Source organism: Podarcis vaucheri (assembly GCF_965113315.1).
Source record: "Podarcis vaucheri genome assembly, chromosome: 8".
NCBI classification, from domain to species: Eukaryota; Metazoa; Chordata; class Lepidosauria; order Squamata; family Lacertidae; genus Podarcis; species Podarcis vaucheri.
In genome coordinates, this window is record NC_138766.1 from 55,409,005 (window position 1) to 55,433,315 (window position 24,311).

Here is a 24,311-nt window from a genome sequence, read left to right on the forward strand (position 1 = left end):
ATATATATTGCAAATGGCTCTGAGATTTATAAATGAAAGATAATATAAGGTCCTTTTAAAAGATGAAATATTCCCTTCTCCATCTTTTGCTTTACTTTACATATATAAAGTCTGCAGCCTTTACTCTGCTATCAAGAACTGGTTCATGTACTGGTTGTCCAGAGTTTATTTCACAGTAACAGAAAGGTTACAATTTTCAATTACAAGAAAGCCATTTCAACAAGACTTATTTCTATAAACAAATATAAAATCAAGATGTTACCTTAACTGTGTATTTCTACAACTTAGGGAAAAAGAAAGCCAAATTAAATTTGTTTATAAAATATCCCAGCCTAAACATATGGCTTTATTAACATCCTATACAATACATTCTTAAAACTATATTCATTTTGAGTGTCAATAGCACCTATTTATAAAAAGATGCATTTTGTAGTTTAATGAAGTGCAATACACCTCACTAAGGCAAACATTTAATTAACAGATCTAGAATAACAAGTTAGAGTACTGTACTCCTTCAGCAATTCACTGCATTGACATTGTACAATACTTAAGGGAAAAATAAAGGCAACATCCTAACAGGGTAAAATGAAGCCAATGTTTTTTCCTTTGATGCAGCATTTACGCTGTAATATACATACAATATAATTAATATTTATCAGCAAGTTGGCAATTAAGTATTTCATCTAATACTGGATATCAAATTTTGATTTGACAAAATGTTACATGTCTATAATTTCAAAGTGAACTAAATGTGTATCTTATTGGAGTACTACCATTTTTATTTCAGTAGTTTCACACAAGTTGATAAAACATGAATCTAGTCTAGTAAATCAAAACATCTATTTTCACTACTGCTTAATAGAACATATCTATTCCATTAGAAATACTTTTTAGCAGACCAACTTTTGTTAAAGCAAGGATCCGAAAAAAAATCACACATTGCCAGAAAAATGACAGATTGCCTTCTGCTGCAAGCTATAATTTATATTGAAAACTATTCTCCAGTATAAACAGGACAAGCACTCAGGAGAGTCACACTGGTTTCATATTGAAATCCTGTGCACACCAGCTCTTGCAGAGGTCCTCAGCACTGAAATATCTTGGAAAGAAGGCTGAGTACAGAAGCATTCACTACTGTTTAAGGGCTGAATTCTATTCAGCAGAATTAAGTGGTCAAGCTGTTCCTGAAATGCATTGTATGAAATGCATTGTATGCAATGTAGAAATCCATTTCTACAAATGGAAAGGTGGCATGTTTCAGTTCTTCATTCAAACTCCCCTAGCACACAGCAAGTTAGAGAGACTGCTAAGAACCATCATACCTAATATTCTTTCATTTGAAATCTGAACTTGTGCAGACCAGGAACCACTTTACTGCCCAATTCTGCTGGTATATAGATGGCCCTGAGGCTACAGAAAGTCCAGCAAGGCTCAAGGAATGTGATATACAAAGCTAGATAGGATAAGTACTTACAGTCACATTACAAACATCCTTGGAACACTGTAACATCTGTAACTTAATAAATGCTTGTCTTCGTGCACATATGACTGTGTTGGATTGTATTCCTACGCTTGGATTATATGCATAAAGAAGAGAGATAATAGAAGAAACCCCAGAAGCTGTAATTTCAACATCATTAAGAATAAGATATGTATCAGCAGTGTAATGCCAAGACAGTTAGCAAAATAGTGGAACTTCAGTGATGGCCCGGAAGAGAGGGGAAATGTCCAAACTTTTCTACATATTTGATTTGCAGTACCACCAAATCTGCAATACTGCTTCTGAATACATTACATGAAAATTTTTGAAGCTGGCTATACAGGTTACTTAGGAAGCTTCAAATTTTATTTGTATATGTATAGATTAAAATGCAATAAGGTTTGGCAGGTTGAGCAAGGGAGAATATTTTATTTCTCAAATATTTGCCATAACTTTGGGATGTGAGAAAGATACTAGTCTGACAAAGACCTGAAGTCTGAAACATTTTAAAACAAAAAAGTCACACTGTTGTGCTAAGTGTGCAAAGAAAAATGAGTCCAATGACTTTTCTAGATCCACTTGTCTATTACATCCGTAGTTGTACCACAGCACATTCCTGCTTTTGCTATAGCAGAAGAAAGCAATTTACAATAAATTGTTCATAAAATATATTATTTTACTTTTAATTCAGAAATTTTACAAGGCTACTTAAGGGGATTTGAGAGCTTAAGTTTTGCAATACTTTAGGAGAGCTTATGCTAGGAATTCATTGTATTAAAGATTTATATTAAAATCATATTAAGTGCAGTTGAGTGGGAATCTGACTTAAAAGATCAGGTGCTTTAAGTTTTCAAAGTAGCCTGACACACAGGGAGGTGATAATACTGTATTTCATCAATGTGCAGGAATAATTAAAGACTGGACAACAGTCTTCTCTTGCTCATGCAATAATATTGATTAAACGTGATCTTTAAGTATATATACTTATCCTACCACTGCATGCTTACTCAGTTTTACATACTGCATATTGTATGTATAATACATTAATGCCAATTTTGCAAGCAGTAATAAAACAGGTCTGGAACATAAACCGTTCTCATTTAAACAATTATTTTAAAGAAGAGGTATTCAGTTATCAAGAGACAAATGTAAATTTGGAACAATCAAGCATGGAGGAGTATACCTAATTATATTCTAACATGCTTTTCCTCTGCCTTGCATCTACACTGCGGCCAGTGAAGTTTGAGCGGCCAGCGAAGTAAGAGCATTACTTCTCAAAGTTATATGATCTATTCATTGCAATACAGTTAACACTGTAGGCACAGAAATACTTTAGAAATGGCTGCATGAAAAGAAAGAATTTAGTACAGGTGACAACTGCTGCTGGTGCATTTAACAAAAGGTTTATCACATAGTTTCAGTCAATTGGAGGTAGTTGCTTGTCAATAAACTGCTTCACATCCATCATTTCCTGTTAAGGGATAAAAAACAGTGATCTGGTTTAATTACGCATATTGCAGGAATCAATACACAATAAAACCAAGCATATGGCTGCATTCCTTACAATGCAAAGTCATTCTTAGCCTGGAAAGCATTGATTCTTTTCCATTCAACCAAACTTAAAACACGAACTGTCATTTTACGGTACTAAAAAAGAAGTCCCACATACAGTCAGCCTGCCATTGTACCCGCATCATTTTGGACGAAGAGTCTTTCCAAACTGAGTGTTGTGACACGTTAGTGTGTTGGCTGCAGTGTGTAGGTATGTCACACAAACACTCCCCACGCTCCTTCCAGGGCTGGAAGTGGTCAGTTTACCCTCCGGTAATCAGTAAAAAACTGATTTACTGTGTTGCAAAATGATGCATGTCTAAAAAGTGTGTCACCAACATGAAAATTTTGGAAAGCATTGCTCTAGCCTGTGAGCCCCATTGAACTTACCGGGACTTATTTCTGAGTACAGATTTATGACTTCATTGCATATAATGCCAGCAGGTTCCATGCTAAGGAAGTTAGAATTATGTTCCAAAATACTGGATATTTAGTTGGTTCAATTCACTATACCAGAAAATGTGATATTACTTAGAAAGAGGAAGTGCAGGACAATGTTAAGTCTATTACAGTTGTATCCTATCCTTCAATTGTATCTATTGAATGAGTTTTTAAAATGTTTAATAACTTTCAACTAGTTCTTGAAAATAAAATTATATCGTTACAATTGTTTCAAGGCCTTATATACTAGTATGGCTTAAATGGAAAACAAAGAAACAGAACATCACTTCAGATGACATCAGTATTTTGCAGAACAATTACCTCAATACACGAGCTATGCATCATGCCCGAATAAGTTTTAAAACTTATGTTGCCAGGATTTAACATAGTCTTTAGTGTCTCAGAAGTGACAGAACCAAACATAAGCGGAACTAAAGGATCGCGGTCACCATGGCACTGGAAAATGGGAATGTCTCTGTTGACACAGTTGATAGGACCCTGTCAAAAGGCAATATGTTAGAACATTAAGAGGTGAAAGATATGCACAACTTTTTATTTTAGCCCTCCGAGCAGTTCACCATCCCTTTCATCTCCTTGCTCTATGACATAGGTTAGTCTGAGTCACAGTGGCTAGGTCAGCATCATGAAGTCAACTTTGTGGCTGGATGGGAAAAGGAATCTGGAAGGTACCCCACTGGCTAAGCCTTTCATACTAACACTTTAAGGAAAATAGCCTTTTCATGTGCTGTTCTAGTGAAAGGTCCTGAAGAAACATCCAGCTGATATCACAATGCCTTCTTTAGAAATGCATGAAACCTGTTTTAAGTTCTTGGGTTCATGAAATACTGTTTATTTTTTTCTATAGTCAAGATCTAAGAAGAGAAATGGACCAAACAGAATGCTCTTTAACTTGCTGTAAGCTGCCTTTATCACTGACTGTGATAATTATGCCTCTCTGTCATGAGAACTGAATGCAGAAATATAAATGGAAAGCTTTTTGAATATAACCAACCTCAGTTGTTTTGAATTTTAGAACAGCAGTACACTACCTGTGGAAATGAGGTCCGCAGCGGAAGCCAACAGCTGAGTGCTACAATACCCCCCAGCTTCTGATTTGTTGTGAGAGCTGTGTACAGCGATAAAGCTCCTCCCTAGTGAAACCAAAAGAGCACTCATTACTGCAATTACATATTAAAATATGCACACTGAAAATGCTGCAATTTCAGCTAGGCTTCCTTACCAACATTTAGAAACTGATCAAACAGCACATCTGCATTTTTATATACTAGAATCATAAGCTCATAGATCTTTACATTAATGGTTCTCAAAACACAAGGCAGACCTCCTTGAGGCAATATGTTCTCCCACTACCCCAACTCTCTTCAAGTGTGTGCTGTATTTGAATCTTTCACTTCCAATCCTTGGGCTGATTGTAAAACATTTGTTTTCCTATGGGCACTTCTACAAGGACCTGGAAGGATGTTGGAGTTCAGGTGGCCCAACTCCTTTCCTTTCATTTGGATAAAAATGAGCAAAGTGGCTGGGTTTTGGGACACTACTGAGGAGGTACAAAGGGGTCTGTGAAACTATTTTTTATAAAACTGTATTTTAAAAATAGCAAATCTGTCTTTGTTACAGCTTGCTCTAGGCAGTCTCTGCTGTACAGCAAACGCAACCATACTAACTCCCATGAGCAAGATCCATACTTAATTAAGCATATTAGTCCTTTATGATAGCTTGAGCTCCAAGGGACCACTTCATCTTTTGTACCTCATGCTGTTAACCTAGAAATTATAACATTTACAAGCCAAGTAAAAATAATCAACATATATTCTTCAGTGGTTGCTCCACAGATTGTGCATTCCTGTATCAGAGTGCATGCAAAGATCAGAACATTCTCTAAAAGGTCTGCAAGGTATATTTCAGGTAGAACTATCAGTGCCAAGAACATATGGAACTAACTTTTATTTTTAGCATATTTTATGAGTTTGAAAATTGCTGCTCAACCTGAGCTTTGAGGAAAGGTAAATAGGAGGTATGTCCAATCCACAAAGGCTCCAGGAAAACTTTATGCTGCCAAATGCTAAGCAACTATGATGAACATAGGCACAAGAAAATGTCACTAAAAATGTGATGTGGGTCTTTTGAAGGTCACAGAAAAAAATGGTAAGTGGAAAAACTATCTAGATTCTATGTTATACGGTAATAATAGCAGGTGTGTCATACTATAAAAGTCACTTTCAACTTACACAGAAATAGTGCTAGATGTAAAAAAAAGTAATTGGCTTTACCTGAGAAAATCCTCCCAAAATTATTCGGTTTGAGGGTATTCCATTCCTTACTTCTTGCTCAATAAGTGCTTTCACTGCAACCATAAAAAGCTAACTGTTAATGGTCATCACAAAAAAGTAGACAATTGACTGTCATGGAGAGAGCCACTGTGGGGCCAACAGGTAAAGATGAGACATTTATCCAATTATCCAGCCACAGGCATGGCTACAGATAATGAGATCAGAATCTTCTCTCTTGCTAGGCATATAAAGCCTCACCTAAAAGACTACCTCAGGACGAGGTAAAACAGGCAAAGGTTTAAACTGAAATACTTTATTGTCTCTTGTACAACTTGTATACAGTAAGATCACACGGGCACCCCCCACTCAGCTCTCTTAGTCTTAATTCCCCTCGTTTACTGACGCACACCCACCAAACCCGAAAGTCAGTTGCCCTGTTGTTATCTTTTCATTCAGCAGCCTAACAGCCCATGGATAGAAGCTGTTCTTTACCCTGTTGGTGGTGACTAATCATGCTTCTATATCTTCTGCCTGAGGGCAGGAGATCAAGAAAGTGCCGGCCAGGGTGTGAATCATCCCTGAGAATTTTCCTCACTCTCCTGAGGCAACGTTCTTCCGCTATTTCATCCAGTGAATTCACGGGACAGCCCATAATACGCTCCTAGCACTCAGTGAAATTCTACTGATTCTTAGGTGACAAATATGACTCCATCTACCCTAAAGTTATGGTCCAAGACACCTTCAAGAGGGTGAGCCATTTTCCCATGCCTTTCCACTTTGTCTGCTTACCTGTACAGTATATACCAATTTTTAACCCAAGGCTCCCAAAGCAGTGAACTATATATATTAATACAAATAAAATATATAGTAAGCACAGTTGATCAAAACAAACTGCTTAAGAATTGAGCCCCAAATACAGATCATGTAATAGGATTTGATTATGACTAGGTGGAGTGCATTGGAGGTTGCAGAAATCTCCCATTCTACTTTGGTTAGTTGTGGGAGCAAAGAAGTAATCAAAACCACCTTGTTAGCGTTTCTTCTCAAGTTCAGATTAGTGGTACCTCTGGATGCGAACAGGATCCATTCCGGAGCCCTGTTCGCATCCTGAAACGAACGCAACCTGCGTCATTTTGAGCGTCTGCGCATGCACGAGTGGTGAAACCCGGAAGTAACGCACTCCGTCACTGCAGAGCGCAACCCGAAAATACTTAACCTGAAGCTACTTCAACCCGAGGTATGACTGTACTTTAAGCTATTTGTCTGAATCCTACCTATTTGTCTGCAACATAAATGATGCAATTGCAAGTAGAAAAAGGGAGAATGAAGAGAGGTGAGAAATAGGAATAGTATTCAAAAAGTTGAGTGACATAATGGGATACAGCCCGTCCTGACTACAATGCCACAATGTGGCAACACCCATTCTATTAAGATTGTAGTCATTCTGTGGTTTGGATCAGAATAGGAATAGGGGCCCATTTTTCCTCAGAGGACTGAATTCTGGGAAGGCCCAAAATGTGCAGGGTGACCATACACATAGCTTTTGTGCCATGCACTAAAAAATTGGCTCCATTTCTCACTGTACAACACAGAAACATAGCAAGCTGCCCATGAAGATGTAGTTAAATACCAGTTGCTCGGAAGCACAAGAAGAGAAACCACTGTTGCGCTCATGTCCTGCTTATGGGCTTCCCAAAGGCATCTGGCTGGCAGCTGAGAGAACAGGATGCTGGACTAGATGGGTCTGATCAAAAAAGCTCTGCTCATGCAGTGAGCATAACATTGTTATAGATAGAACATACCATTCTCTGATGCTTGCTTAATCCCAGCTTCATCTTCCTGTGAATCTGGAGCGAGGCCAATGATATCAAACCTTAAATGAAACAATGTAGATAAATTTAGTGGGAAAGGTTTTAAAGCACTACCTGGCTTTATATTTATTTATTTATTTATTATTGCACAATCAGGAAGTGATTAAAAAATGTAATCCATAGTATTAGCAGAATAAAGCCTTTTTCTTTATGCTGTAATATAAAAAGGGTGACAAAACCTTTGGTACTGAAAGTCTATGTTTCTAAACTCTTACAGATAATCTAAGTGCTGAACTGTCATAGGTCAGATGAGGACTTGAGAAACAGCCTCTTCCAAGGAAAGCAAGCAAGGCAGCAGCTGGACAAGAACTCAAAGCTTACATGGGCTATAGCAGGTTTAGTCAATGTGTTGCTGCAGATGTTTATGAACTACAACTGCCATCATTCCTGATCATTTGTGATGCTGGCTAGAGGTGATGGGAGTTAGGCACCAACAGCACTTGAACTACCACTCAGCTACAGGAACAGCAGAAGTTGTATCATCAAGACAAATAAATTGAGTGAGTAAAGGTTTTAGGAGACTATGGTGTAGCAAGCTTAAAGGTTAGGTGACATAGTCAACAGTAGATTGGGATACAGAAACCTGAGGGGGAAATAGCCAGAGTATGTACAGGCATGAAAGACAGCCAAGGAAAGAAGAGGACAAATGAACAGGCATAGAAAACCTTACACAGGGTCTTAGGGATCAAAGCTGAATGCTTCTGGCAGGAAGGGATTGTTGGGGAGAAACAACAGTGACTGCAAAGAATTGTGGCTAAATGAATGCAGGATGGAGATCAAGAATTTGAGGAAACAGTTTGATGGATGGAGTTGAAGAAGGGAGAAGCAAGCAAAAGGTAGGGTTAGCTATACTGGTCACTTTTTCTGGTAATATGTCTGAGCTTTTAAGCACTTTGTGAACGATTATAAAATGATACAGCTTTTCTGCCACTAAATCTGTGTGTAGGGAAGAAAGCTGCCTGTCATCCAGCTTTTAAAAGTCTTAGAGCTCCAATGTAGGCAACTCTTAACATGAACATGAGCGTTGAAACCAACCACAGATCAGATCGAAACCAGAGAAGGTTACTGTGTCTTTATGATAGGCATAAAAGGCACATTTATGATTGAAACTAAACAGCAACATGTGCTATACAGGAGGAATACAAAGCAAACTCTGAACAAGGCCATGTGTCAGTACCCAAATTCATGTGAATGAAAGGAAACACTGGCATAATGGGCAGCAATATGTCTGACTATGTGCTCCAGGCATCCCCAACCTTCGACCCTCCAGATGTTTTGGATTACAATTCCCATCATCCCTGACCACTGGTCCTGTTAGCTAGGGATCATGGGAGTTCTAGGCCAAAACATCTGGAAGGCCGCAGGTTGGGGATGCCTGTGCTACACTAAACATAGGTCTCTTCCTCTTTATGAGCTGCAGTCCACAGAAAAGACACAACTGTGACCATGGTGCATTATATCATACATTATGTGAAATTAAGGTGACTATAGGTTCAATCAGTTTTTATTGCATCCATATCCCTTCCTCATTTTACTATGTAGTGACCAAAATCAATCTCCTCTCCTCTGTCTCCTTCAATATTCCTCCATTTGGAATAAATAACATTGTATGTTCAGGGACAGAGTATGCAACAAACCTAAAAAAAAGATTGCAAACTATTGCAAATCCGCTACTTACCAAGAAGGCATAGCCATGTTCATGTTTAAAGAAACTGGCATAACTGGCCTGGAAATTGGGGAGACAATTTTTTTTTTAATTAGCAAAAACATTCAAAACAATCATTTTCATGTGTTTCTGTAATATGTAAAAGGTACCATCACTAACTCCTGATAAGATCATATCACAATAGGCAGATCTCCTTAGAGAGAAACTTTGTAACTGGCCAAGACAGGAAATGAAATTTTCTGACCCTCTTACCCCTGCTCAAATACCTGTCATGTCTTGGTCAACAAATATGGTGTCCCATCACAATTAGTGCTATGTGAATGCTATGTGAATCATGTACATTTCTCCACCTGTGCTCACTGACCCACTAGAAGCCAATAGATTATTTCCTGGTATTTAACACATTCTGTTTTCCTGTGTTCCTTCTGTCATGAAATAAAATACATGTTATGGACCTATTCCTTCCTACCTTTTCAACCTGCCAGTTCCTAAATAAGACTAATACTGAGCATTTTTATCCAAGACTTGGGCATAAAGGGCTTTTTTCCATTCCTGAAATATTTTATCTTGGTTGGCTTACAGTACTTGGACAAGGCAGTATAATACATAACTTAGGATTCACCATGAAGATTTTGTGTGTTTGGGACCCACCTTCAGCCCCACCCCTTCATTGAAGTCATACTCCTTGTTTTGCAGTTCTGTCAAGTGGTACTTCCCAGGTGGTCCCAAGCCACCATTTGGGAATCAGTGTCCTATAATAAAAAAACCGTACATACTTATAAGATACATGGCAAAGCATGGACTGAATGTGGGATATTGAAGATTCTATCACTTTAAGTCATAAGCTTAATGACTTCATTTATAGCTCATGTTCTCTTTGAAATTCATTTTTGTGTACCTGAGAATGATCAAAGCATGGTTTTTTCAGGCTCACACCTAAATTACCTCACTATTTCTTCAGTCTCTCTCTAAAGTGTCGTGCTGCACTCTGCACCACAACCTGTACAATGCCTCAAGTTATTTAAGGATATTCCACAGGAGAGGAAATTCTAATGTAATCCAGAGCCCCTGTAATGATAAAACCTAAAAATGTTTCAGAAGGAAGCCTCTAGGAGCCTGCATTTCCCTGCTACCTTGTATTTCTTATTGTTGCACCATACTGTTAGCCACTCTGTGCTCCCACTGGGAGAAAGGGTGGGGTATATGGAAACAAATAAATAATACAGCTGGGGAATCTCTTGGATGCATGCTGTTGAGCCCCACAAGCAGATTTCTGCAGCCATTTGGTCATCTCAAGCAGCTAGAAATTCTAGATGCAGGTAACCAAGGATTTGCCTTCTTGTCTGTAACACTGGATGTGTGATGGAAGGATCACAATTCAAAGACAAAACAGACAAGTGAAAGGAAATTGTCTGTCACTGCTTGCTTGTTGGAAACTGCTACTCACTACTATCAAACAAGCAAGTGGTTGGCACATGAAAAATCTCCAAATGACCAAACTATTAATCAGAGAATTAAAACTGCCTTTATGCTGTGTGCAATTAATTAACTGAAATCATGGAAATATGCTTAATAGATGTGAATATTTAATTTTAAGAAGAACCAAAAAGCTGAATGTATAGCAACTCCTTGTTTCTCAAAGAAAACCTTCAGGCTGTCTGTTACAAAACATGTAATTGCCATCTAATTTTGAAAATGGGGTTGGGGGAAGAACAGTAACCAAAAAGGATTAATATACTTACGCATGTGGGCAAATATACTTTATGTGTGGGCTTCTGATTCCTGCAAATGCTTCTGCCCACCCATGCCTATTAAAATACAGACAAAACAAAAAACAAAAAGCTCGTCATTTAAAATCTTCCAGTTCATTTAAATATACCTATCTAAAGTCATTACTTATGTCATAATTTAACCACCCTCTTTTTTTTGTATATAAAACCCAACACTTAAAAGGAGGGTCCATTTCTATCAGGATTTTCTTAAAAAATTGATTTAATCAGATTTCCAATTCTTCAATGTTTAGATCAGTATTATTTTGCAGTTTATGCTGACTACAAGGCGAAGACTTCAAGACTGAAAATAAATAAGACAGTAATATAAAGCAAAAATTATTGCTACAACCAGTTCAACTGCACATTTGTTAATTAAATATTAATTTCAATATGTAACTTTTGGTAACTCTAAGCATCCAAAGATGGCAGTCCTGAGCAGACTTACTTGTTCCAGTAAGCCCCACTGGAACAAATAGACATTGAATTGAAGTGTATAAAATAATTACTTCTGTAGGGAGGAGCTTTAAGGAAGCACAGTGTGAAAGAAAAATATTAGAAGAGGAATCCTGTTTTTCTTTTCTAGACTAATTTCCAGCCATTAACTTAAATCAGGTGACAACCTGCATGTAAGTTTAAAAGGCTACATTCCATGGCACTATTTAAACCACTAAACACATTCTAACCTGAATCTTTACACCCCAAACCATACATAGATTCCTTCCCTAGCCAGGAAAACAGGGGAAAATGAATGGTGATGGGGGGAAGCCCAGCCACCAACCAGGGACCCTTGGAATAACAGGATGTTGGGAGTGGGGAGGATGTTATTTCTGCCACCCAAGTTGTTCCTGGAGACCTATGCTTTTCCCACCCTCCCTCTCCCTACGCAGGTCGATGAAGAGATTACACTCTCCCAAGGAGAACAAAAATGAAGGTGCATATTGGGAAGTGTTGCCCAATAAATAAACAAATAGTCATGACTGTTTAGTCATTGAGAGAAAAATAAAGGATAAAACTCCTGGCCACCCTGAGCTCAAAAGTGGGGCAAGAAAGGAAATTGGGGTGCCAATCCAGTTCTACATAGCATATTCTCTTGTAAGTAGCAAGCTGCATTTTTAAAGGCTAAGATCATATTGCAAGCTAAATATTTCACTTACCCAGTATCTCCTAATCCATGAAGAAATATGACCTAGAAGTTAACAGCACATTAATTAGACCATTTATTTTTTAAAACTATTACATGGCACAAAGCTATCTACAGTGAGAATGCACCTAACTCTTCAGCAACTACCCACATACTTCCATTAAATCTTGACTCCACATGTAAATAAATAAAGGGAGCTCATGTGATAAGGACAGAAGAAGGATATAACTGTTGTTCTCAAACACCAGAAGTCATCTATACAGTAAGGCTTCTTTGACAAGCATAAACTCACAGCTGGTTCACATATTTTTGTATTTGGAGAAGAATATGAACAGTTGGTTGACAGTTCTAAGACTGCTTTTAATAACCATCTTGAAAACATATTCCATATGGCTAGAATGTAAAGCTAGAATTCCCATAGCAGTGGAGTGCAGAGAAGTGGTTCAATTCCATCTATTTTGTATTCTATTTGCACCTTTAATTTATAAGCAATATTTGATTGGAGGTTACTGGGTTTAATTCTTGTCTATTGGTATTTACAGTTGTCTATAGTGAAAGCATTTGTTGAAATGTATTTGGTAGTTGAACTGTGAACCACATTCACCTTGGGCACCTGCTTGAGGTTCACCTTTTTCTTTTTTCACAATGAATCCATCATGTATGTAAACAAGTCATTCAAAACTGCCTTAGCACGGCAGCTCCTCCATGCACTAACTATCATCCTGAGTACTGGACCACCATGTTGATCAGTTCCAACCTTGTGATTGTGCCCATAGCACTGTAAGAAATGTAGTGTTGCGTTCCTCTGACTTGGTGGGACTTCCAAAGAATCATGCACAGGACTGCATTGCACATATTTTAAAGATGAAAGAATGTGGGGTGGGGAAAACCAGTACAGCAAGGCACACATAAACTGTTCAACATACAGAGCAGTCACCTCACAGATCACTGTGTGTGGTCCCTCCAATGCAAAAGCACCTATGAGAACCAAAACCCAATTTGTATTAAAGTTTGTGTGATCCTGTTCTGGTTTGACCTTGTAGTATGAGCTAGGTAGCAAGTTTCTGAGCTGGGAGCAAAGCCAGGAAGCTCAGAACCACTTGGCAAGAAGAAACTGCATGCTGGTTGATGCTCTGGTGGTTCCATTTTTACCTCTGCCCTCAAAATAGCACTACAGAATCAAACTGGCCACTCATATGTCTTTGAAATAAATTGTTCTTGTTTCTTCCTTTCTGTTCTTATAATGAATGTTTGTTTATTTTGTCCTTTCATTGTGATGAACCTTTCTATATTCCTTTTCCTTATAATTATTATGAGTCCTCAGGGATATAGGGCCCCACCAACCTAATTAGAAGTAGCTTGTGCTGCTCATCAAGTTATTCATTATAAATTCTCACCACCTAAGCAAATAAAATGCTTAGGTGGGACACTCCTGCATGGAAACTGACACTAAAATAACTCACTTAGCTCTACTTCGCGCTTCTGGTTATTCTGGTGCAAGTGTTCATATTCCAAACACTTTTGAAAGAGACAGCAAAAGGTGATGAAATGTTTTGTTGCAGCCAATGAGAGCATGTGCTGGCTTCCCAAAGCCTTCTCAGCAATTTATCCGATTGCCGTGACATTCAGTTGCGATTTTCCCACCTGCCCACACAGGATTTGACACCGAGGCCGTGAAATGCAAAGTATTTTTAATTTTAACACAAGAAATTACTACTTAGGGTCTTGCTCATAAACTTGGATTAGCACCATCTGAGGCAAGGAAAGGACCCAAGCGGCTGCACGGTCTTAATTAAGATTTTCAAGCGCAACAATGCTTTGTTCGGCTCATATTGTGAAACCTGGCGGTATTCGATTCTGAGCTTGGCCAGATTTTGTTTTTCTTCCCTGAAATAGGAGGAAGGGGAAGAGAACGCTGCTTGGTTTCTGCAAGAACTGCTTGCAGAATATGCATCTTTACCATATGTCAAAACCGCGCGTCTGTTCATACTGCGTGTACATAACATTCACCACACTTAAAAGAGTAAGCCCGGCTACCTCGAGCAAAACCCAGGACTTTTACCTACAAGGGGGCGGCGGCGACTGAGGCGCGGCTCAAGGGCATTACCGCCCAACGGGAGACAAGCGAGGGCGCCTGTCCAAAAGCCAGGCCAGGGGCAGGAGGCGAAGAGGGGGGAGGTGCTTACGACACGGCTGTGGGCCCTCCGACTCCAAAGCAAGTCGCGCTGCGTTCCGCGGGGCTTCCTCCCAAAGAGTCATTGAGTTTAGGAGGGCGACACCCAAGACGCCTCCCCCCACCCCCCCGCCAGCCCCTGCCTGGTCAACTCCCCCCCCCCAAAAAAGACCACCCCCTCATTACGAGAGGCGCCAGGCGCTGCCGCTCCTTCTTCACTCACCGCGGCGGTGGCCTTTCTGGCGGCCGGGACGATGGCTGGCAGCGGGGCAGACATGTTGTTGCCGCACATACACTGGACTCTCCGACCCGCAGGGTGGGCGGGGGGAGGCCGGTGAGAAACCGTCGCGGGAGGGAGGAGGAACGGGCGTGGCGGGGAAACGGATTGGAAGGAAGAAAACGGGGAGGAAGGCTGGGCCGGGCCCGCCTTCCCCGCCTCCTACGTCAGCGGAGGCGAGCGAGCGCACGCCCGTGCGTGCCTTTCTCTTGCGTGTGGCGTCAGCAAGCGAGGGCGGCCGTTAAAAGGGGGGGGCGTCCCAAAAGCGTGTAGGCCTCTTCGGGTCGCTCGAGCGCCTGCTTTGTTTCTGTGGGATGGATTCGCACACGGGTGGTGGTGGTTTGTTTTTTTATTAAAAAAAGCACCACAACGGCTTCTGCTCAGCCTGCTTCTAGTTTGTTATTGCCGCCGCTTTTTGTTTTCTTCTCTCAAAAGGATGAGGAACGGGGTTTCGACTTTGTGGCCCGCAGCCAGGAATGATGGGAGTTGTAGTCCAAGCAACTTCTGGAGGTTTACCGTCAGGTCCCTATCCCCCCCTCCCCTCCCCCCAGGTTTCCCCGCACCTGCTGTAGAGTGGCCGAAAAGAAAATGGAAAAGGCAAACCATAAAAGCTTCAGAGATAAAAGAGGTACAGAAAAACATAACCAAAAGTCTTAGCTTTTAATCTGCCATTGAAATCCAGAATATTGCCGTCCTGCCAACAAAAGGAACAGCCCGGACACAGCCTGGATTCCTGCTTTTTAAAACTGGTCTTTATGTAAGAGTAATTTCAGAGGTTTTAAAACTGCCTCGGTAAAGTTTTCAAGAGCAGGATATAAATAGACAGGGAGCTGCATTTGTATTAGAATTTGCACTGCAGAACTTTATTTTTATTTTTTTACAAACTTCAATGAAAATATTAAAAACATTTACCAAGCAGAGTGCTTCTTCCAAGACACTTAACATGTACAGATGTTAAGGCTGGTATGCAGTCATCTAAATGGCATCAAAATAAACCTGGGAAATCTTTTACATTACAGATTAAGCTCACATCCACAGGGCATACTGTAGGGCTGTTTTTAATGTTTAGAAACACGCAAATACAAAGATTTTCCGGGGGGCCCTCCCATACACAAAATAAGAGCACAAGTTCTTTATTTCTGTCTTGCTTCTGGGTGGGCTTGCTAGTGCCCAGCACTCGGGGCAAAGCTTTGTGGCACAAATCCAGGGCCCAATCAGCAGAATGAGCAAGGTTGGTTTGTGTCATTTTGAAATAAGTGAATACTTTCCCATCTACAGAGAAATGGGATTAATAACATTCCAGGTGTAAACTTACTCTTCAGGACTGTTAAAGTGGTATAAAACCACCTGAGTGAGATTGTACCTTTCTGCATCTGGTGAAAGGGGCTTCACAGCAGTGGAGCTCTGAAATGCCACCCACCTCTTGAAATCCAGCTGACACCAACATTGGCTGGCTTTTTTGCTGCTAGCTAGACTTATTTCTTCATCCAGGCTTTTAATGATGTGGTTTCTTGACGCAGTAAGGCTGTAATTCTACCCACCCCCACCCCCCTGTTTACCTGGGAGAAAGCCCAGCGGGGTTACATCTGGGTAGACATTAGGAAGGATTTCAGCTGAGGCTACTGATTTTGTAGTATGGAGGTATGACTGACTTTCTATTTTCATTTTTTATTGGAATTGCATCGCTGTTTTCACTGGAATGGTTAGCTTGGTTTTATATTTAATGTACTCCACCCTAGAACCACTTGCGGTTCAGAAATGAAATAAATGATAGTGACAGCTGTTTTGCAGGAGACAATGTATTATTGTTGTTGTTGTTGAATTTATATACCGCCCTATACCCGGGGGTCTCAGGGCGGTTCACAGAATATAGTAAATGTAAAAATCCAAATGCAGCGCAGCTGTGATCTGGCAGCGGTGTCAGCGTGCTTCCGCCTGCAACAGAAGCGAAGTCTGGAACCGTTGTCCTTCAGACTGAGATGTGATGCCCATTCCATTGAATTCAGACACGTTGTGCTTCCCCTCTCTCAAAACAATGGATAATAATAATAATAATAATAAATAAATAAATAAATAAAGGATTAAAAATACATTAAAACATCAGTTATTAAAAACTTCCCTAAACAGGGCTGCCTTCAGATGTCTTCTAAGGTTCAGTTACTTGTTTATTTCTTTGACATCTGATGGGAGGGCGTTCCACAGGGTGGGCGAGATACCAAGACAAAACGAGGAACCGGGAGAGGTGCCTCTCTATTATTTCTTTTCTCTACAGCTACAGCATGGGGTTGATGGTGTTTCTGCGCCGGCGCAGAGCCTGCTGATTGGTTCTCTCTCGTGGGCTCTCCCTCCTCCCGCCGCGCCGCCGCTTCCTCTCTCCTTCTTTCATTGCCCTTCGCTCGCGCCGGGGGAGCGATGGCAGCGCGGGCTGGAGGAGGCGGAGGGGGCCGCGCCAAGGCCTTGGAGCTGCTGCGGACCTTGCCCAGGGTCAGCCTCGCCAATCTACGGCCGAACGATGGCGCCCGGAGTCGGGTGAGTTGGAAGCTGGCGGGTGAGGAGGGAGGCCTTGGCTCCGCGGCTGCCTCGCCTGACGCTGCAGCGTTAGGCGGCCTCTGCGCTGCTAAGCGATTTTCCCTGCCTCCCCTCCCTTATTCATTGCCGCCTGCCCTTTTTTTGATAGGGTCACTGGTGTCTCTAAAGGGACCCAGAAGAAAGGAGGGGCACGTTTAGCTTATTTCCCGTAAGTGGCCCCCTTGTGTGACTTCATTTTCTGCACACGGTGGTGACAAAAGGATGCCTGTGTGCATGTTTTTACTGGACCCAGTCATATTGCATCTGAGTACAGTACACAATATTTTACCTAGAATCCTGTGGCATCTTAAAGTCTGCTCAGTTTATAGTGCATGATATTTACTAGGAATGAGCGTGCTTCATCTGAGGCATATGTAATTACAAATCTTACAGGTATATGTATATATACACACAAACACTGATATTTAAAAAGCTGTGAGCAGTGTCTAATGCCCATATATTTCAGTCATAGTTTTTAGCATTGTTACCCTATTCTGTCCAATTCCCATATTCTAAAAATACTGAAACACTAGGCTACGTAAACACTATACTTTCAAAGCACACACATATCCTAGGAGCTGTAATTTGTTAAGGTTGTTAGGAATTGTAGCTCTGAGGGGTAAACTACACTTCCCAGGATTCAGGGGGTGGGCGTGCTTTAAATGTATGGTGTGTCACTTATGGGAGAGTAAAGCAGTTAGAATGCATGAAATCTGGGGAGGAATGATTTTTTTAATTGAAAAGGTGAAGTTTAATTTATGCTGCATTCATGATGCAAAATTCTCTATTCCAATTGCTTCACGTTTTATATAAATAATAGTAGAAATGAATTGAATTAGTCTGTACGTGCAAGGAACAATATACTTTAAAAGTAAGCTGACACCAAAATATGGAAATAATCTCTTGCTCACGAAATCTTATGCCACAATATGCTAGTTTGTCTTAATGCTATGGGACTTTTTGCTGCAATGGCTGGAGCTTTTCCAGTAGGAAGCATGATTTGTGGAATAACCGTTAGTCATTTTTTCTGTATGTAGCAGGGAACCCATTACAAGTTGTGGAATTTATTTTTAGACTATTATCCGACAGCTTCCATACCTCTGCCTCTTTCCTACTCACTTTTCTACACCACTCACCTTGCTGTGGATTATGCAAATTAATGGGGTTTTATTTTGTGGTGTGTTCTGAAAAGTCAGACCTTATTTCCTATGCATGCTTACTCAGTATTAAGTATCACTGTATTCATTGGGGATTTTTTTCCAAGTATGTGTGCACAAGATTGTACAATCTTCTATGATATTTTTTTTAAGGGGGGTACCTGTGTCACAGAACTATTCTTTCACAAATAAACAGAATATGTGTTATGTAACAAACTGATGTTTGGCTATTTCCTTTAGGAAAAGAGTCGGCGTGAAAAGTCTCAATGGAGGAAAACAACTCACAGAAGCCAATGGAAAAGAGGAACTCGTCCTCGATTAGGCTTTGAAGGAGGCCAAACTCCATTTTATCTAGTTATTCCAAAATATGGCTACAATAAAGGTCACCAGTAAGTTTGCTTCCATGATCATTTTCTTTTTAAAATGTCTGTAGTCAAAATTTATTGAAAGCACAATCTAAACTCCTAGCTGGGAACAGTGGGGTGGACTGCTGCATCCAGAGCCTTCCAGTTGTGACAGTGAAGACAGAAGGTGGGGGCAGGAGGTAATTTAAATTATTTTTGCTGCACCATCTCCAGACTGGTGTAGTTGAAGGACACAGATTGGGGCCATTGTTAGTAGCTGGAGCAGCTTTCAAAATCAATACACAGCACTATTTTAGGTCCATTAATTTCATGAGTCTACTCTGAGTATAACATACTTGGATATAGCCCAGTGTATTTTTCATTTTTGGGGGGTGTCTTTTTAAAGTAAATCATGGTACAGTATCACTACATGCAGACATGTAGAAAAACCTAAAAGCGCTGCTGTTTAAAACACATGCATATATTTAAGAAGGTAAGGCAGAACAAAGATGAGATTTTTCACGTCTTCGCCTAAATTGTTGAGAAATGAAAAAGAAACTAATGATTTATTTTTCCAGCCTCTCACAGAGGAAAGAGGATTGGCAAAATGCTCTTTTGATTCAAATTACTATTTGTTCCACCATTCTCAAATCCCAAATCAGACCTGAGGTGCCTAGATAGAAGTAGGGGGTGTCTTGATGCGCCAGTCATAACAGGCGATGAGGTTGTGCATTGCACTCAACAGCAGAACCCTACTCAGTTTTAATCTGGCACTGTACTTGGTTGTGTACAGAAGTGAAATCAGTTGGTGCACAGCTTAATCTTTTGCAGCTAGAGTCAAGGAACACTGCTAATAATGCTATCAGCAACATGATGAAAGTAGATTGGAATCCTATTATAAGGAAGGAACAAGAAGCCAAATTTCTATGACAGTATGTGAATATTTGACATGTGCGGAGACCATCCATGGTCCGGAAAACCTATCTTGTTCATGCAAGAGATAGTGTGTATGGAGTGAGAATCTCTCCACCCCAGTTCAAGCGGCCCTTCGCTCATGCCTCATTGCAACCAATATGTTTTTTATTTTTTAAAAAACACAACAATGATAAAATTCAGTGGGATTGCTTTCCAGGTACGATTGGGATAGGGAACCTGGTACTTCCCAGAAGTTGTCGGATTCTCAGTAGTGTGGGATTAAAGGTACTATAGTCCAGCAACCTCCCTGTGATGGATATCTTGGGTTGCACCCTTTGCACTTAATCCAGTAGTAGAGCAGATTTCACTCACTTTGGTGAGACTTTCACAGGAGGAGCTTTGCAGTGCATTTTGTGCTTAGTATATTCTCATTAGTTCTGAAACTCTAAAACAGTTTTCCTTTGTTTGTACAGCCTCAGGCGCCAGTATCCGCCTCTCACTCTCAAAAGGCTACAGTACCTGATTGACTTAGGTAGAGTTGACCCCACACAACCAATAGACCTCACGCAGCTGGTAAATGCCAGAGGTGTAACAATACAGCCACACAAAAGAGATTATGGTATCCAACTTGTGGAGGAGGTAGGTCTGTAATGCATGATATTTTAAGCCATTTAGTTTTGGACATGCTCTGTTTTTTTGTTTTGGTTTTAATAGATGAAGACAAGTAGGTATCACTCCACTAGAGAGCAGTATACATTATCAGATTGCTTGGTTTTGTTTTGCTGGGTAAGACACATTCTTAAATCAGATTATTTTAACAATGGAAAGCATGGGAAAAGAGATGAAAGTTAAATCCTAGTTTGGTGAGTAGATGTTTGATCAAAATTCTTGGTGTTGTCAGGTCTTGCACACAAGTTTTTTAAATGTAACATAGATTCCAGAGATGAATGCAGCAAAGTGGGTGAACATTATAAAAATAAATTCAGAGTCCAAAGATGTAACTCATTCCTGGGCCATATGGCATTTTGGATTTGCAAAGCAAAAGCAATCTGCTTTTGAAAGTCCAGAGAATTTCAAAATCTGTTTGTTGTATGTCAAAGGAGTCTACTTTTAAATAGCAGAAGAAAGCAGCCAAATGATTTTTTCTAGTCTTACAGCTACTTCTGTGAAAACAAATATTGCATCCTGTCAGATTGACTTGCTGGCGTGAATAGTTCAAAGCGAATAGGTTTTCAGTCTTTTTTATATGGAGATGTTTTTGATGAAATTCTACATTCTGTTGTCATGGCAAATGCTAAATAATTTCTGTGATTCTAATTATGAAAGGAAGTGGTGAACCCTACTGAGCATCAATCTTGAGTGCAGCAGGATTGCTATTTCATATTTTCAACTGGGCTCCACAAAATAGCAGCTTAGAGCCTACCCCATGTTTCTCAAGACAAATCCCCAACTCTCAGGAGAGGATTTTTGAAGGGATACAAAGTGGAAGAAGGGATGGGAAAATTTCTTTCTGTTTGAGTTACACTGGTTTGGATACCAATATAAGGTATCCTTTGCTCTCTCTCTTTTGATGAAGAGTAATGAAAATTATGTTATATTCCATGCACTTGAACGTCTGAGACCCATAAAAGGTTTTCAGTTCTTTGCTGCACATTATAGAGCATGATAGCTGAATAATATGAGCCTGTTGATCTTTATGTGACCTAACCACTCTTCATGTGAACTTGTAGGGTGCCGATACATTTGCAGCAAAAATTAATATTGAAGTGCAGATAGCATCTGAACTCGCCATTGCTGCTATTGAAAAAAATGGTGGCGTTATTACTACAGCCTTCTATGATCCAAGGAGTGTGGGTAAGAATTCTCACTGCCTCTGTCTGTCCAAGTGTTCAGTATTTTCTGTTTCAGTGTTTATTTTCATCGCAGCTCTTTATCAGCATATACAGCTAGTCTTTTAGATGGTTCTTGAGGGCAACCCTTGCATTTTTCAGCAACAACAAAACTCAGAAATGAGCTATGAGCAGAATTTCACCTGCCATTTTAGCTGGGCTGATGTAAAGGGTTGGCATTCTTAGGCCTGCGTCTTGCTAGGGAGCTCATTCAAAAGCATGGATCCCCCTGCCCCTGCTGCTCTATCGCCTTTCTCTTGCTTCTTGAGTGAGCAGCAGCTGGAACAAGATGAGGAGGGAGCAGTACTTTTCTTGCCCTCTGAACAGTCATGCAGGCTGAGCCCAAAAGAAAAGGGCAAATGAATGGCCGGCAGTTATCTGTCTGGAAATGGTTGTTATAGGTGGCTTGTAAGCAACACAGATATGTTAGCTTACAAGGTGGGCTGACTGAGCACATCTTGCCCATAGACCCTTCCTAAACCTGGCACTGGCACTGCATGCTTTCCTCAACAGCATGTCTTTAAATAAACTGATGTTAAAATTGCATGAGGGTCTCTGTTGCTCCCCCCCCCCCATCAACCTTTCACTTCATGTGTTTTGATTGCCTTCAAATCAGAGACCATTCCTCATTCAAATGAACTCCTGGATTTAGTCTATTGTGCCTCCATAATAGAATTCCAGGTGCTTCCCTTCCTGTGCTTTCCTTTTGCTATAGGAAAAGTAACTACTGCAAAAAGGTCTTGCCTACTGCACTTTTTGCCCTTTCAGTCCTGTAGATTTATTGCTTTATGTGAAGACAAGTTCTATGTAGGCAGCTACTTAAGCTATTAGCAGGGTTGGGGAACAAGATCTTCCTCAGCCCTGTCAAACGTCACCTCTGAGGACATTACCTAAAGTTAACATTGCTTTTGATGTTAATATATAGAGAAGGCATTACAGTACCCTGGACTGTTTATGGCTTTAAAGATAAAAAAATAATATCCAAATTTAGACCAGAAACAAATGGATAGCCAATTAAGGTCATTCCGGATTAGTGCTTTATGAACTCTGTGGTCTGGTCCAGCCGTCTGCATTTCATTAAAATAAAAAATGTTTTCGAAGGCTGTTCCATGTACAGCACAATGTGGTAAACTACTTGAGACATTAATAGGGCACATAAGACAGGGGCTAAACCCATTTTATCACAAATGGGTGCAGTAGATTTGTCAGCCAGTAATCCACCCCTGTTTAAAACTCTTGCTTTGGCAATAGAAGTACTTGCAAGCTATGGAGAGGAGTGTGATTCCTTGTCCAGCACAGGCATATTTCCCCATATCCAGATCAAGTGGCCCATTTGCCACCAGTAACTCAGTCTTGTCTGGATTCCGCTTCAGTGTGTTCACCGTCATCCAGGCAGTTCGGCCAGTTTCCCTATGGAAAATAAAGGGAACAGACTTCATATTCTGTGTGCTTGACGTCATATCCTCTAATTGCTATAGATGAATTCAATACAGAAATCTGTTGTTGTGTAAACCTAATAGGCCCAAATAAGTTAAGCGGCACCTTTTCCAGATTAATTCTGAATTTTGAATGTCATTCCTAAGAGATTTCCCCACTAGAGGTATAGCAGGTGTATATGGTTTGGGGCACTTTAAAAAATAAATATTTATTTCTAAACCACCCTCCATCAGTTATGACCTAGGGAGGCTTACAGTCAAACACCAAAGCATTACAACATTAACATTCAATCAATAATTTCAATCCAATTTATAACCATATAATCAGAGGAGCTGACAACATCTATCAATTTGTAGCTGGTCTCCTCTCCAAAGGCCTAGAAGGAAGAGGTAGGTCTTCAGCCAGTGCTTAAAATCCACTTAGAATCCTATGACTGTGTCAGTCTTACCTTCAAGGGAAGGGTGTTGCATAGATGGGGAGCCACCACAGAGAAGGCCCTATTCCTCACTCAGCAGCAGGATGTAAGCTAAAGAACACAATGTTCATACTACACCCACCTTTCGGCAATGAAATCACAAATGCCAGAGTAGCTAATACTGTATTTTTTTGTTCCATTATTTTGCACATAGGTATTCTTTGCAAGCCAGTGCCCTTTTTCCTACAAGGCAAGCCTATTCCAAAGCGAATGCTTCCTCCTGAAAATCTTGTCCGTTACTATACAGATCCTAGTAATCGTGGCTACCTGGCTGATCCATCGAAGATTTCAGAAGCAAGACTAGAGCTTTCCAAGAAATATGGTTATGTCTTACCAGATATTACAAAAGATGAACTCTTCCAAATGCTGAGCACACGCAAGGACCCCAGACAGATTTTCTTTGGCCTTGCTCCAGGTTGGGTGGTAAACATGCCAGAAAAGAAAATTCTGAAACCAACAGATGAGCGCTTGCTAAAATACTACAGCTCATGAATGCTCAGGTTGGAGGCAACTGTTAAAAGAACTCAATACACAAAACTGTATTGGCACTATTTTATATTAATACACAGCTAGTCACAGTACAAATAAAATAATAAAATGTTGACTGTATAATAGTTCCATAATCTGTTTTTTAAAAATTCCTCCTTTATGTGAGATAAGTTGATTGGTATCAGGATTTCCTTCTGAGTATCTAATAAATGTGCTTTTCACCTGCTTACAATCTGCTTTATAGTGTACGTATACATACAACACCATCCTTTAGCTTTTCAATTGTTTCTTGAATCTTATAATCTAATATTTTGTTTTAAAATAGTAATCTCTGCAACTATATGTAGGCATCATAGAGAAAACAAATCAGCTGG

The 24,311-nt window shown here is 40.2% G+C and overlaps 2 protein-coding genes across 2 annotated transcripts; one reads left to right on the top strand and one right to left on the bottom strand.

Annotated features, from left to right (window-relative positions):
- Positions 1-151: 151 nt before the first annotated feature.
- On the bottom strand, positions 152-14,840 carry LYPLA1 (lysophospholipase 1). The gene is made up of 9 exons (XM_082234041.1): positions 14,610-14,840; positions 12,227-12,258; positions 11,043-11,108; positions 9,313-9,360; positions 7,566-7,636; positions 5,764-5,837; positions 4,522-4,623; positions 3,794-3,970; positions 152-2,951 (listed from the first exon to the last, which is right to left on the bottom strand). Exons 1-9 carry the CDS (start codon positions 14,676-14,678, stop codon positions 2,898-2,900), a joined length of 693 nt encoding a protein of 230 aa, XP_082090167.1. The 5' UTR covers positions 14,679-14,840; the 3' UTR covers positions 152-2,897.
- A 2,104-nt stretch (positions 14,841-16,944) lies between these two features.
- Positions 16,945-24,060, top strand: MRPL15 (mitochondrial ribosomal protein L15). Its single transcript, XM_082234005.1, has 5 exons — positions 16,945-17,192; positions 18,629-18,777; positions 20,121-20,286; positions 21,378-21,501; positions 23,603-24,060. Exons 1-5 carry the CDS (start codon positions 17,076-17,078, stop codon positions 23,938-23,940), a joined length of 894 nt encoding a protein of 297 aa, XP_082090131.1. The 5' UTR covers positions 16,945-17,075; the 3' UTR covers positions 23,941-24,060.
- Positions 24,061-24,311: the final 251 nt, after the last annotated feature.

What these genes read in the sequence shown, in the direction of transcription:
- LYPLA1 (XM_082234041.1), bottom strand. Translation starts at nt 14,678, where the DNA reads ATGTGCGGCAACAACATGTCTGCCCCGCTGCCAGCCATCGTCCCGGCC. An exon ending in AACATGGCTATGCCTTCTTG is followed by an intron (nt 7,637 to 9,312) that starts GTAAGTAGCGGA and finishes GTTTCATTTAAG; the next exon opens with GTTTGATATCATTGGCCTCG. An exon ending in TTTTGGGAGGATTTTCTCAG is followed by an intron (nt 4,624 to 5,763) that starts GTAAAGCCAATT and finishes TGGTTTCACTAG; the next exon opens with GGAGGAGCTTTATCGCTGTA.
- MRPL15 (XM_082234005.1), top strand. Translation starts at nt 17,076, where the DNA reads ATGGCAGCGCGGGCTGGAGGAGGCGGAGGGGGCCGCGCCAAGGCCTTG. An exon ending in ACGATGGCGCCCGGAGTCGG is followed by an intron (nt 17,193 to 18,628) that starts GTGAGTTGGAAG and finishes TATTTCCTTTAG; the next exon opens with GAAAAGAGTCGGCGTGAAAA. An exon ending in CTATGATCCAAGGAGTGTGG is followed by an intron (nt 21,502 to 23,602) that starts GTAAGAATTCTC and finishes TTTTGCACATAG; the next exon opens with GTATTCTTTGCAAGCCAGTG.